The following is a 16011-nucleotide window of genomic DNA, read 5'->3' as shown; positions in this document are numbered from 1 at the left end:
TTTTGAATTTCTCTTCCTGTGTCTCCGGCTGAGCTGTCACTTGAAAGCTATGTGAAAGCCCAATTTAGTAGAGGTATGTCAGCCATGGGAGCCAGCCTCAGGTTGGTTGAGATCTACAGAACCACAGCGTAACACAGAGCTTTCTTTATTCCAAGCACAATTACTTTGATCAGCGTGAGGCCATAGATTGGAAGAGAGAGCTTTGCATATGATGTGTCCATAAGACACACACTTATTTTTTGAAAAGTCCAATTTAGGGCACACTTTTCCTTCTCTTGCCCATCCCCACTGCCCCTCGCATGCTTCTCGCCCTCTCTCTCTCTCTCTCTCAAATCTGCTGACTAGAAGTTAATTAGGACTGAGCAGTGAAGTGACCAAGTTTGCCGATGACACCAAATTATTTAAGGTGGATAAAACAAACAGGGATTGTGAGGAGCTTCAAAAGGATCTCTCCGAGCTAGGAGAGTGGGCATCCAAATGGCAGATGTGGTTCAATGTAAGCAAGCATAAACTGATGCATGTTCGGACACAAAATCCCAGCTTCAAGTTTAGCCTGATGGGATCTGATCTAGGTGGTTACGGACCAAGAAAGAGATCTTGGGGTTGTGGTGGACAGTTCAATGAAAATGTCCACCCAATGTGTGGCTGCTGTAAAGAAGGCAAACTCCATGTTAGGCATTATAAGAAAAGGAATTGAGAATAAAATTTCCAGTATCATACTGCCTTTATACCAATCTATGGTACGACCACACTTAGAATTGTACAGTTCCGGGCACCACACCTAAAAAAAGAGCTGGAAAAAGTGCAGAAAAGTACAACTATAGCATTACCAGTTCAAGCTTGCTTGTGGGTCTGAGCAACCAGGAAAGCGGCTCCTTTTGCCTTTGCCTCACCCTCAGCTTACAGTGAACTGGATCTGACAGAACTATTGCTTCCCTTGACAGTAACTGCTCTGCTTCCTAAATCATCACTGTCTCTCATTCCTTTCCTTTCTCCCAGCATAGCTTTTGATCCAGGGTTGGCCATTCTGTCCCAGTTCCAATGTTGCAGATGGTTGCCCTTCAGATCTTCTCCCAGCCATGTGGGAGCCTCATACCCATGGTGAGCAGCTCACTGGTGCCTGCCTAAAGGTCCCATCCTAAACATTCTGCAATTCTAAACACAAAGGGAGTAAGACCCATTGAACAGAGCAGGACGTATTTCTGAGGAAACATGCATAGGACAGTGCTCTAAGTGTCACAGCTGCATAGCTGGGGAAGATGGCTTACATCTTGCCTCTCTACATGGCTGGCTTGTGCAAATGGTGTCATAGCTTTGCGAGAGCAGCTCAGGGATAAGAAGCTCTGATGTAGCTGGAAAACATCTAAAGGGCAGCACAGTGTCACTTCTGAATGGCTTGTCACATATACTTGCAACGAGGTGCTGGGGTGCCTCCATTTCCCTCGGGTTTGCATTACTCTGTTCTGCCCCAGCTACCTTCCCTGCCGAAAGGGGATAGCAGTGGGTGAAGCCAAAGTTCTCGATCTCGACCCCCTCCAAGGGAGGCAAGGGGATCTTCCCCTTGCCAGCATCGCCATAGAGCTTTTTCACACATTATACATTTAAGGTATACCTGTAAAATGTTTTATATGTATATATAGGTAGCATTGCTAGTGTAAACCAATGTTTGCACAGCATAACTAGTGCTTCCTAGGGCAATGGAAAAGTGTTGATTTGCTGCCGAAATTTGCCACCAGTGCCGAAATTCAGTGACAAATCACCAGTTTTCCCCATTGCCCTAGCAAGTGTTAGCTATGCTGGGCAAACTTTGGTTTAGAGTAGTGCCACATCATTAGCGCTAGCACTGGAGCTCAGTTGGATACTAGCCAATGCATGTTCGGAAATGTGTATATCGAACAGATATACTTGCCAGGGAGTTAGGATTGGCTGTAGCTTCTTAAGAGAGTACACTTAGTGGCAACCATGGGCGTGTCACAATGAAATGCATGAAGAAAACCTTCCTCATACTCAGTCTGGAGAACATGTATTTCAGGAGCATACAACAGGCTACACAACTGTGGCATAGTAGGGATATGCAGATTTTGTGTATTTCACGGATGTCAACCATCTTTCATTCCATCGTCTGCTCATTGATGGAATCGGATTTTTTTTAAAGCCAAATTTCATTCTAATGTACACTTGCAGACTTGTACAAATTTATTAATCTGCATTAGTTCATATGCATTAGCTAAGGTGGATTAGTTTATATGCGCACAAGTGAGAATTAGTGCAAATCCACTCAGAAGTGAAAAACTGGTCTGCAAGTGCGTGGTATCTGCATGACTTGGAAAAAGCTGCAGAATCTGCAGGTCAAATTCAGAGAAATCCAAATTCATTTGAATCCCTTGTAGTTTCTCCAACATCCCTATTGAGACGTATTCCACAGCAGAGAAGCAATGCTGCCATTTCCCCAAAGGTAAGGAACATATAATTCTAAATGATCTTTTGGTCACTATTTTGATGTATCTCCTATGCCTCTTCTTGTTGTATTTATGTATATAAATTCCTTGGACCAGGGAATGAGCTCTTTTCTCCCATTAAAAATGAATTAATGTCATTTGGCACTTTGAGAAATGTCAAAGCAGCATTTAAAAGATTATACATATACTGGGATATCACCTTTTCCATAACTGAATTCCAGCAATGGTCCGCAGCATCCTATTTAGAGAAATGTGTTTCTTTTCCTCTTTTTTGTGTACTTTGTGTACTCCATGTCAGAGATTTTGGCTTTTTGAAATTGTCCAGACCTATCTGACCTTCATGACTTTACTTCTTTCAGTACCAATCAAGTTGGATGAGAGACTCTTCTATGATAAACTGATGACATTTCTAGATGAAGAGAACAGAATGTCGGAATCACACGGTAAACAACAAAAACCTGACATTCAGAAGGCTTGAACCATGTGCATTTGGTCCATTCATATAAAAGCCTAAAAGCTGCTTCACAAATGCTGATCCATCATTTGATTTCAGTCTACATAATCACTCTATACTGTATATTAGGAGTAGAAGTGGAAGTGTGAATTGTCTCTGCTGAAAAGAATTGTGTGCTTGAAACGCAATGAAAGTTCTAGTTGTGGTGTGTTATATCTCTGATGGTCCATTCACAAATGCAAATAATGTCGATGTTGTAATCATCAAGAGATGAATGTGTGAGTGTGAAAGAGAGTGAGAGCGAGGGAGCGAGGGAGGGAGCGAGCCAGCCCTATGACTGAGTGAACTGCCATGATTTTTAGATATATGTAAATGACACTCTGGTCATAAAATAGTATCAAGCAGTTGTATTATATTAGGCACATGATTAGTTTGTCCAGTGAATAGGTGGGTGGATAGGCCCATAAACTGAACCAAGAACTAAGTCAATGCAGTACTATAGCAAAAACAGCATTTTTTGTAATGCCAGCCTCCTTGTGAAGGAAGAGTACAGTACAATACACCCTCCCTGCAAGGGTGACCTGAATACCCCAATAAACCAACCAACCACCCTCCTTAGCCAGTAAGAATTGGACTTGTCACTGAGAGTGTGTCCCAGAAGGAGACACACCATCTTACAGGTAGATAAGCAGTTTATTAGGGAAATAGGAAAAGGGAATGGGAAGATGGAAAAAGACAAATTACATAAGCCAATAGAGAGAACCTTTGATACAATATTCCCAGGACAGGGCCTCCACCAGGGCCCTTTCTACACCTAAGGATTATCCCAGGAAAATGGAGGCATCATCCCTGCCTGCTCCCGGGATCCCCTGTGTGTCATTTCGATGCACAGGGATGATCCCGGGATGATCTCAGGATAAATGGCTGGTGTAGTCCTGCCCCAAGGCTCCTCGCCAGTTCTCATCCTTTGAGAAAGCTGGAAGGGAGACAAAGACACCATCATCTACCCCACCCCTCCCCTTTTATCCCCTGGCCATAGCAACTTCGGCACTTTCCGCAACCAGTCCCAGGCCTGAGCCCACTCTTCTCATCCCACCCTGATGAGAGTCAAACTTTCCCACCAGGCCCAGCTGTAATCATTCATCCCCGAGTCTGGCTGCGGCCTTGAGCCACCTCTTTGAGATAGCACATTCTCAGGTGTTTTTCTCATACGTGCTAACTGGGCCTAGGCTGATGGTAGGGCCCCTAAAGGAGAAATGACTAGCCTGTCCAAGTTCTTCACACTCCTAACTTTGTATCCTCTGATAAAAAGATATAATAAAATGGTAGCCATTGCTGCCACGACTACAAATTAGTACTTATTAAATAATACTGAGTAATTAATATTTTTCTTTCTGCTCTCTAGGATTCTGGTGGTCTCCCAATGTGTTGCATAATATCCAAACTTCCGCTTGCCAATAGTGGACAGCACAAAAGAGCATTCACAGTCCAATGCTATACATAGGGTGACCATATGAAATGGAGGACAGGGCTCCTGTAGCTTTAACAGTTGCATAGAAAAGGGAATTTCAGTAGGTGTCATTTGTATATATGGAGAACCAGGTGAAATTCCCTCTTCATCACAAAGCTGCAGGAGCCTTGCCCTCTTTTGTATCTGGTGAAGAGGTAAGGGCTCCTGCAGCTTTAACTGCTGTGATGAAGAGGGAATTTCACCAGGTCCTGCCTGCATACAAATGACACCTGCTGAAATTCTCTGTTCAGTACAACTGTTCAAGATACAGAAACCCTGTCCTCCTTTTCATATGGTCACCCTACCCAAGGCATGTCCAGAAATTACCAGCTTTTGATAAAGGGTTGGCTAATGCCCAAATAATGGAATGTCTCTAAATTATTCACTAAATGCAGTCAGGAGGGAAATAGTTACGTTCTCTTCCTCATAGCTAGGGTGACCATATGAAAAGGAGGACAGGGCTCCTGTATCTTTAACAGTTGCATAGAAAAGGGAATTTCAGCAGGTGTGTATATATGGAGAACCTGATGAAATTCCCTCTTTATTACAACAGTTAAACTGTAGGAGCTATACTAGAGTGACCAGATTTAAAAGAGGGCAGCGCACCTGCAGCTTTAACTGTTGTGATGAAGAGGAATTTTCACCAGGTTCTCCATATATACAAATGACACCTGCTGAAATTCCCTTTTCAATACAACTGTTAAAGATACAGGAGCCCTGTCCTCCTTTTCATATGGTCACCCTAGCTATATATATCTTGCAATGAGTTGAATGGAATTTACTCCCAAGTAAATTTATATAGAATTGCAGCCTTAAGCACATAGGGAGGCACAAAATGTTCAGATCTGGAGAAACATAAAACTGGCTTATTCTTAGGAAATCAGAGCACTTGGACTTCTAAATATAACATAAAAATCATGTTTCTAAAAACCTCTGTATCTCATTGTGGCACAGTTTTGCCTCTGCTCTATATTGGACAATTTTTGGTAGTAGTATTCAGAAATCACACCTCTGAACAATATTAATTTAGCAAAAGTTAATATGGAAATAGCTGTAGTTGTTTTTTTTTTAATCTTTATTAGTGTATGGAAGACTTGAGAGAGAACAATAGATGAAGGGGAAATGTGTAGTCAGTGTTGTGACTTGTAGCATATGAGAGGAAAAAATATATAGATGTGACATTTTCCCATGGAAGGGGAAAAATGGACAAATATAAAAGCATGGGTTTCTCTTCAGATAACCCAGATGAAGTAAGATGTGGACAAACTGGATGCTGTCATCTTTTAGTGATCCTAATATGGGGAAATGAGCAAGAGAATCCTCTTGATTATTTGTGACCAAAATTTCTGGAAGATCAGAGTAAAAGTCATCACATAATTTCCAGAGCAGTGTATAGAGCTGTATTCAAAACAACTTACAAATGCAAGTATTTGCTTGCAATGGTGAGAAGAATTGATATATGGGCTAAAATGGTCAGTTAGGCCTAATCTACACCAAGCAGGATATTGCAGTATGAAAGCGGCATGAAAGCGGAGAAAAGGCAGGAGCCACACCAAGCAGGTTATAACGGTATGAAAGCGGTATGTGGTATGTGTCAATGGGCCCCAACAGTTGTCAGTGCACTCCAATACCGCTACAAAGCCATAGTGTGGCTCCTGCCTTTTATATACTGCATTCATAGTGCAATATCCTGCTTGCCATCCTTTCTCTACAAGAGCCCCTGGGTGGGATGACTCTGAGAGGACTTCTTCACATGTCCAGAGCTCCTGGGATGTGGCATCAGCTTCCCCAGGATCCATTCAGTTATCAGCATGTTGCAGCTTGTTGGATCAGACTGAGTATCTAAGAAGTATAAACTGTGTCAGAGAAAATGAGTTCCAGAAGATGAAGTTGACCACATTCTTGTTTCTAGAAACACATGTTGAAGAGAAACGTGATGAAGCTGCCCTGCATTCTGCGTGGGCCGTCAGCTGTAACAAAACTTGTGATCTTGGTGAGGAGAATGAGGATGAAGAAACTCTCCCTTACATTAAGCAATTTGACAAGGATGTTCAAGATGAGATTATTCTTCTTGGCAACGTCTCCTTGGAACAGGTCAGAGAGAAGTACCAATAGTCCATTTTACTGTTCGGTTTATAACTGGACCTTTTCCACACTGACAGCAACAAAAGCTGTTTGACCATTTCCTGTGCCTATAGTTTGTATGTCTCTCTTCTCATTTTCTGCCTGAAAAACCGACACTACACCATAAACAAGAAGTCCTAAAAGTGGGACAGTGGGTTAGATTCAGGTTGCCCATTCCCTGAATGCAAAGGCTCACTCCTTTCATGGAAGTCACTCTGACACTGCTCTGGAGGGTCCCTCAGAACACAACGGAAACTGCAGAGTTGGTGGGAAGGAGGAATCATGAAGATTGCCTCCCCACCCCCTTCCTCCTGCATGAGCTGAAATCTGCTAGGTGCTACTCTCAATCCAACCCACCGCTTTTTTGCAGTCAGCCAGCTGCTCAATACCCATCTGTTAAAGAAGTGCTGCAGAATGGGTTGGGCTGAACAGTGTCAAGCTCAGTTTCCAATGGTTTCTCTGGGCCTTTGCCCAGGAGATGGATGGATCTTCTCTTCTAAGCCCTGGAACGTTCATAGTTTGCTCACGGGGAAACCACATTAAGTCACCCATTTCAGATAATATCTATTGATATGCATAGATGTCGTGATGCTCTCCTAATGAATTGGTTAATTTTGGGAGTGGTTTCCCCCACTTATCTTAGTTTTTTGTTTAGAGAAACAAAAAAATACTATGGCAATAATACTTTTGACATATTTTAAAGAAGGAAGCAAGGCAAAATGAGGGTAAGCTAAAGTAGACATAGATTTGAAGTGTTGCATCTATTAGTCAAGACTAAACTTCAGAGAGAAATTCCTTATGCCAAATAATACTGCACAATTATCTATTTTTATTGGAACCTTTCTTAGACAATGATAGAAAGGATGATAAATGCTGTGTGTGTGTGTGTGTGTATATATATATATATATATATATATATATATATATATATATATATCAATCACAGTTCAAACCGTGTCTCCCCAGAAGTAAGCACCATTGAGTTCAACGAGACTTACTCTAGTGTAAGTGTGTGTAGAACTGCTGTCTAAAAATCTTTATAAATTTCAAGTGGAGCATAATATTATGAACTATAATCATTATGATATGAGACTCTCAATGGCACACAATCTTAAATATAGATAGAAGTTATAAATGCTCAGTATACTGTATCTTTTTATTGGATGTAATATTGGAAGGGTTTTTTAATTTTTTTTTATCATAGCTGTCAGTAAAAGCTAAATTTGTACTCTCATATCCCATTGCCCATCACCAAAGGTATTTGAATGTTTATAAACTCTCATCTGTAACCACTGGAATACCTTTCCTTAACTGGCAAGGGAGAATTTGAATTTACATGTAATAGAACATATAGAATTTAATTAGCTCTTAATAGTCGCAAGTGGAAGAGATAATTATTTAATTGGGTTTTCCCCTTTTTATGGTAGTCTTAATTGATTTGTCACTTGCCTTCAGGTAGAGACTCAAAGGTATTACATTACCTACATGATACCTTGGGGGGTTCTACTTCTTGTCCCATTTGTTAGTCTGTCATCTCCTTCTCTACTTGGACATGCCATCACTTAGAATAAAAAGAAATCTAAAGGTAAAGCAATGGAGAGAGAGAGAGAGAGAGATTGTTCTGCTATTGGCATGTTGCTCTACAGTTGGCAATAAGGAAAACCAGAAATACATGGCATTAGTCTATTTATTTTCCCTGGACTAATCAATGTTGCCTGTTATGGTACTGCCAGACTCCCAACTTCTTTGCATTTAGATAATCAGATACCCAGGGAGATATATCTTATGTGCTTTCTTTTACAGTTAGGCTGTATTCTGCTAACCTTATTATTATTATTAATAATAATAATAATAATAATAATAATAATAATAATATACCGTCCCATAGCCGAAGCTCTCTAGGCAGTTTACAAAAGTTAATAACAGTGACATTAAAAAGAAATATACAAAATTTAAAACCATAAAAAGCATAAAATACAAACAAAAAACAGACAATATCCATTTAAAAACAACTATTCTGGGGTCAGATAAAAAACTTAGCATATGCTGTTAAATGCTGTCAAATTCTTTTAAATGTATGTATCTCAATCTCTTTCTATGAGATAGTTCTTCTAAATATCCTTTCTTTTAGCTTTTAGGAATTTTAGTTATTCCAAAAAACCTCTTTAGCATTTAATGCTTCACCATTAAAAAGTGCTCAAAGTGGTTTATATTTACTTTTTAAAAAATACTAATTCCATTTCCAATTCCAAAGAACAGGGTAGAACTTCCTCCATTTTATCCTCACTACAACCTGGTGCAATAGGGTAAGCATAGAAATAGCAACTGTTCCAGGTTCATTCTCTGGCATGTTTAGTTAAAGATGGCCAATTAGCAAGGCTAGGAAAGACACCCCCCCAAGTCCCTGGAAAACTGCTATCAGTCAGAGGAGAGGAAGACAATATTAGGTGAGATGTACCAATGGTCTGAGTATGAGATGGTTCTTCATATGCGTACTAGTATGTGCGACCCAAAGTCGCTATGTGTCTGAAATACGATAGAAAACTGTCTCAACTTGACTACAACCAGGGGAGGCTGGTGGTTCCAGTTTCGGTGGGGTGAAGATTCCAATATGACCAGTCAGGAGTCCTACAGAGCTATCTGAGATGTTGCACTCTATTTGGGGATAGGTTTCAGCACCTTGGATAGCTCCTTTAGACTTCTGACTGGTTGTAATTGAAACCCAGAATGGAATCTCCACCCCACTGAAAGTGGAGCCATCAGCCTCCCCTGACTACAACTGATGTCCAGCATGGATGGATGAACCTGCTGTATTTTCCCTGCATGGGATGCCCCGGTGGCAACATTGGTCCATGCCACTCCATGCCCTATATGAAACTCATGATCAGGGTAGGTTTTACATATTCCTCCAGTAGGCTGCAAGTGCTTTTTCCAGGCTGTGGAACTCCCTGCTAAGACAGGCTACGTTGGCTCCCTTTCTGCTGTTCTTCTGCGGGCAGGCAAAGACCTTCCTATTCCAGCGGGCCTTTGGTATTTAAGTGGATCTATTGGGTTGGATGCTGTTTTTTATTCTGTTGTGTTTTTAACTGTGTTTTAATGTATTTATTTTATTATTGATTAAATCAAGTTTTATTTATGATTGTAAGCTGCCTTGAGTGCTATTTTTCTTGGCAGAAAAGTGGGGGTACAAATCCAATCCAATCAATCAATAAATATAAGTGTGTGTGTGTGTGTGTAGGGCATAATGTTTCTTCCTGTGTGTTAAGGAACAGTATAACCGATTATGCCACATGCCCTTAGATCCCAATGGTAAAGGGCAGGATACAAACATTTTAATAAAAATAAAAATAAAGTCTGTTTCTGTCTACTCAGAAGTAAGCCCCAATGAATTAAATGAGACTTATTCCCAGGTAAGTATGTATAGGACTGCAGCGATAAAGAACATCAGCACAGCAGCTCTTAAAAACAAAACAAAACCAGAAAAAAACACTACTCTGCATATTTTATTCTATTGAAAATCCTGGCTGTACATAAATTGCTTTCCATATTTTTAAACTGTCTCCATCTACTTCATCATGTACAACTCTGAAACAATTATTGTTAAGTTAAAATGTACATAACTAAATTTGGGATTTGTTGGAAGAATGACAGAAATTTGTACCAGATGCTGATTTTGTACAGAAAGAGGTCTAGGAGAACTGATAGGGTTGCACACACACATACCCCACTCCAGTTCTTGCCATAGGTTATCCACCAAGGCAGCCAAAGTAGTGTCCATCTCATACCATGGCTGAAAGCCCTTTAGAAATGCCCCCAGGTAATCAGGATCATCCAGGTGCATCTCGAGTTGCTACATGGCCACCTTCACCTTAGCCAAGAATGGTGCATTTGACACTGGCCTATAGTTTGGCAGATCTCCTGAATCAAGGGAAGGTTTATTTAGTAAAGATCTTATTACTATCTCTTTTACGCAAGAGGGAACAGCCCCTTCCCGCAAACAGGCATTAATCACTTCCCTTAGCCACAGCATAAGCCCCCCATTGGCCGATTTAATCAGCCACAAAGGGCAAGGGTCAAGTAAGAACATGAGAAGAGCCATACTGGATCAGACCATGGCTCAATCTAGTCCAGCACTCTGTTCACACAGTGGCCAACCTGCTGCTGACCAGGAACCCACAAGCAGGACGTGGTTCAACAGGTGGTGGTTCTCCCTGCTCCCAATACTCTAACAATATCGTTGAGATCTTAAAGCTGGAAGGAATCCAACACACATGGACAAATGGTCCACAGCAATGAATAATCGGTGGAATAAAAGCAGAAATTCTACAACAGATTTAAACATTTTAAGAATTAAAAACCTGGGAAGATTGAAAAAAAAAAGAGCTTTTCACCTGGTGTTGAAATAAAATCGTATCAAGGTTGGAACTAGGTGAGCCTCCATGGAGAGAACATTCCATAAAGATTTTGCCACAACTAAGGAAGTTCTCCCTCCAGTGACCACCTCAAGCATAGACAATTTGCTAATATTGTCCCGCCCCTTTCTCTAGCTCATCTTTCTGTCTTCCTCTCTGGTCCCCTCCAGCTCATCTTCCTCTCTTCCTCTTCCTCTCTCCCCATCTGAATGGAGTCACTCCTCCATTCCTTTGTGTGGGGTGAGAAAAAGCCCCCCTTCTTCTGAAAATTGGGTCATTTTCAGAAACACACACATACACACAGCATGACAGATCTTGTCTTTACTTGATTTGTACCCCATCTTTCTACCACAAAATGGCACTTGGGGCAGAGTCCTAGTCCTTTCCCATATTTGTTGCCCCCACTTAGCTTCTTCCTTTCAAAACATCACTGTGACATTGGAGTTAGGGACAGGGACAGGAATGCTTTCCTAAACCTTACCTTTATTTCTCCGTAGAAAGTATGCTCAAGACTGATAAATCTACAACAAACTGGACCAAACTAGACTTGACACTAATTGTGTCACTGAAATGAATGTGTCTTTCCCTCCAGGCTTAGGTCCCAATGAAAATCCTTCCCCCGGAGCTATTATTCATTGGCACCAGTAGAAGTTGCCCATTGGGAGTAGGGGGAGTTTAATCACAACCAGGGTGCATGCTGCAACCCCAGTATTTATTTATTTATTTATTTGTATATCACTCAACAGCTGATGCAATCCTGGTCTATCACCTGTCGAGCTGCTATTCAATTTTAAAAACATTTTGCCTTTTAGACACAATGATTTCAGTCATGCAATTAACATCACATCTAGTTGGGTCCTATAAGGAAACTATGTCACACACTGTGTGTTATAGATGGATAGATAGATAATCTTTAAAATACCCTATTTCGATTCTAAGACACACTTTCCCCCCATATAAACATCTCTAAAAATGGGGTGCGTCTTAGAATCGCAGGTGCATTTATTATTTTTTAGAATCAAAGCTTTTTTTCTGTTGGTGGTACTGAAATTAGTGTGCGTCTTACAATCGATGGCATCTTAGAATCAAAGAAATACGGTAGTTATAATGTTTAAATAGCTGTAGCAATTCAATATCATTTTAAATAATAGTCATAATAACATCATTTTAAGATTTCAAACATTCTTTCATGTAGGATTTAAAATCTAAAGACACTTTCCAGCACATAAAGAAGTTCAAGAGAAGTCTTCCCAAAGTCTTTCAAAGGTATGCATTAGTAATGAAATAGGCGATGAGAGCAAGATTAAGTGTTAAAATCTGATTAAATTTCAGTGTAGACAACCTTAAACCATGTGATACTTTAAATTTGTTTTCTATAAGAGAATTTAGAACATGTAACATGGTTTGCTTCTTTGAGTAATTGGGGCTTTCTTTATTAAACATATTCTTTGCTTATAGGGACTTTATTCTATGTTTGGTGCAATGTGGTCAAAATGCCAGGGCCAAAGACTCATCTTTTCCACCTGAACTACAGATGTTTCTAGCATGCTGCAATTTACTAATTTCTGCCCTCTGCTTGTGGCACAGCCTAATTTGAGATTACTTTTAGGCTTGGGGGGTAGTGTAAGGAACTGTTCTGGATTATCTGACTGTAACAATCCTGTGATTGTGAGCTCACTTATAACAACATCAGGAGTGCTTCATTAAGCTAATCCTAAATGTTTTGTTACCTTTTTGGCATTCTATATGGTTCTTTGATCATTTTAAAGAGCTATCTAGTAGAAAATTTCTCCATTGTCATATGTTGGAATAATATTCACTTTTTGTAGGTCATTTCATAGTCTTCATCTATCCTATCTTCCCCCGTAATATTTGCCTGTTTGTATAAATTAAGCACAGTCTAGTCCCAGACAGCTCAAAATAAATTTCCACTCCTTATCCTAAAGAATGTTTTCCAGTGATGTCTCCTAACATTTTTGCCACCAGGTGCTACCAGGGTGTTGTAAGCTGTGCAAACAATACTATAGGGACACCTGTTGATGAGAAAACAAGCACATTATATAAACAAGAAGGGACAAAGCAAGTATTTTAATCCAAAGTAGATACTTATTTAAACTGAAGTCTGCATCCTTAACACCCCACCATTATCCAAACACTGAAAGGCAACAAATTAAAATGACTGTGTAACCTGAGTTGCCATTTCAATTGTCTTTCCAGTAAGAAAATCTGAACAATATGAGTATAGCAAGCAACATAAACAAATACACAAATAGTTAGGGCAAAAAATAGAATATAGCTTTAAAAAAAAAGTATTATGATGAAGAGGGAAAATTGGCCTTGACTATGAGGTTTCATCAGTAGGAAATAAAGTTCACTGATTGCTACTCACTAGGGTTGTACTGAATTTGCAAGAACCATTTCTCAGCCCACCATTTTCTTGAAACCAGCTCTTCTGTTTTGGCTATATTTCAGGGCTAGGCAAAATTCTTTTGTGGTGTAGAAAACAAGAGCAGCACCCATTTGGATTTTGACAGAAATCTAATATGCTTCTTGAATTTTGAAAAATTCAAAATGGCTGGCACCGTAAAAAAAAAAAAAAAAAGGCTACCCATTTGCCACTCACTGGAATCCAGCATTATAGTGGACAGCAATTAAATATCTAGAAAACCCACACAAGTTTGTAAAGGTGTACCCATACCATGTTTTTGGGCTGGAGGGTGAAATCAGAGATTAACAGTGCAATCCTATGACTGTCTAATTGGAAGTAAGCCCCATTGAGTTCAATGGGACTTGTTCCCAAGGAAATGTGCAGAAGAAGCAATGATAGGGTGACCATATTTGGGAAACCAAAAAAAGAGGACACCCTGTGTGTGGGGGAAGCGGCTTTCCAGGGCCTCTGGAAAGCATGCCATTCCCCCTGTCACCTTAAAGGCCTCAATTGGAGTGGAGGAAGGGAAAGTGTGTGTTTCCCATCCCCCTCTGCTCCAATCGGGGCCTTTTCTATAATGTCTAGGAATGACACCCTTTAAGGCCTTGATTTGAGCAGCGGGAGGCAAATGACGCATCTCCAAAAAGTATGTCATTCCCTCCTACCATGTTAATGGCGGCCTTAAAGGGGAAAGTGTGTCTTTCCAGGAAATTATAGAAAATTACAGAAAATCCCCTCTGAGACCCAGGATTGAACAAAAAAACAAGAGAAATCCAGGGAAATCCTGTCAGTTGGTCACCCTAAAAATGAGATGGTTTGGGTAAGCAAATCTGGGGAAGAGGTATTTCATAAAACTATTTCTCCTTGTATTGCTTGGTCAATTTCATGATTTTTTGGCTGAATCTCCAACCCTAATGTTCACTCATCTCCAAGTGAGCTTTTATATTGTATTTTATATTATGGTTTTATACTGTTGTTTTATACTTTGAATGGTTTTAATTTTTGTGAACTGCCCAGAGAGCTCTGGCTATTGGGCGGTATAGAAATGTAATAAATAAATAAATAAATAAATAAATAAACTCCTTATGTGAAAGAAACAGGGAGAAAAATGTACCCCTAAAAGAGATCAAACGGCGTAATGAAAACTGTTTACCTTCATAATTGTGTAATAGCTGCTAATAAAGGCAATAGATACAGTAGTTTAAAAGCAATAAAATCCACAACAAAGTGTATTTAATTTTAAATTGAATTGCAAGCAAATGGGTGTCCTAATGAACCCCTGTGTCAATGTAGCTCTAACCAAATTAAGTGAAATAATTTCCATCATGAGCAAACTAAATAAGTACAAAGTTTCAACCCGACCATTCTTCCTGGGAAAAGAGATTTTCTTGGATGATTCAGCTGCAGGAATTAAACAGTAAAGTTCATGATGCAAGTTTCCCCAGTACTAGTTTTAGGGCAATTAGGTTAAGCTTTGGCTAACCTTCAGGTCAAGGAAGAAAGGGATGCCACAAAATCCTGAGGTGTTTATTTAGGACAATGTTTCCCATACGTCTAATAACTGAAGCATGCTTCCCCCTCCCCCCACCCATGGAATTACACTTGCAAATGTTTACTTTTAGAATATGTAATCATGGTTCATTCAGAGACACACTGGGCAGCCTCCTTGGAGGGCAGGGTTTTTTGGTCTCTCCATCAGGTATGTCTGAATAATCCAGTCACAGCTTGGGCCAGATCTCAATCTTATCACAGACAAAGGATGATATATAGTAGTTGAGGTGTAATCTGGACATGTGGTGTGTTCACTCTAAATGTGTCCACTCTAAATGATGCTGCTGTAAGTCTTTTCTACACAGGGGACTGTGATGCTCAATGGGTAACTCCCCATTCCCCCCAGTGTCTATTGGAAATATATCCCATGATTCATATCAAAAAAATTTCTTTTGCTGCTTCCACCATGTTTGTCTCTAATAAATGTAAAAAAACACAGAAGCTCTATTAGCTGTGTGGTTAAAATTTCACAAGGGGGCTGCACTTGCTGGCTCCGCCCCTGTCACATGTCTGTCAGCTCTGCCTCTACCAATTGCATGATGCACGTAGGCTCCCCACGTGATTTGGAACCATTAAAATGCATGATTCAACACGTGTACACCAGGCTGCATACTTCAGACCTTCTACCCAATGCATGGGTAGCAGGGGGTGGAGCCAGAGAAGCCACGATGACAGTCAACATGTGTGTCATGTTTAGACCTGGCACAGAGACTCTGCAGAATTAACCACTTTGGGTGGAAGATGATTAGAATGAAGCAAGGCCAGGACAGTTAATCAAAGGGAGACATAGCAACCCTCCTCTTCGTTAAGTACTTTAGCCTTATGATGGCAGTGGAGGGGGGAGCTTTAATTATTTAATTTATTTATTTCTCATCGCACGCTAGCCGATCTCTCACATTTTTACAGAGCTTGGAAAACACATTGTGCCAGTTACATCAGCTTTAGGGAAGCTACTTAATTGGCTCAGGGATCAACATAAAGGCTGCAAAATGCTCTTCCTTTATCTATTTATCTGCGGAGTAGAGTTGAATAACACAAACATTTTCTTTGGGGTCAGCATTCATGGTGAAACC

General features: G+C 40.3%; 1 protein-coding gene across 1 annotated transcript in view; it reads left to right on the top strand.

Moving 5' to 3' along the window:
• Positions 1-16011, top strand: part of LOC134401268 (uncharacterized) — a 182981-nt gene that overhangs the window by 20317 nt on the left and 146653 nt on the right. The window contains exons 5-6 of the mRNA XM_063130017.1: positions 2819-2902; positions 6336-6517. Of these exons, the coding sequence (XP_062986087.1) occupies positions 2819-2902; positions 6336-6517 (266 nt within the window). The remainder of the gene's footprint in view (positions 1-2818; positions 2903-6335; positions 6518-16011) is intronic.

The sequence above is a fragment of the Elgaria multicarinata genome, chromosome 7 (assembly GCF_023053635.1).
Source record: "Elgaria multicarinata webbii isolate HBS135686 ecotype San Diego chromosome 7, rElgMul1.1.pri, whole genome shotgun sequence".
Classification (NCBI taxonomy): Eukaryota; Metazoa; Chordata; class Lepidosauria; order Squamata; family Anguidae; genus Elgaria; species Elgaria multicarinata.
The sequence above is the reverse complement of the archived record's forward strand: the minus strand, read 5'-3'. Positions and strand labels throughout refer to the sequence as shown.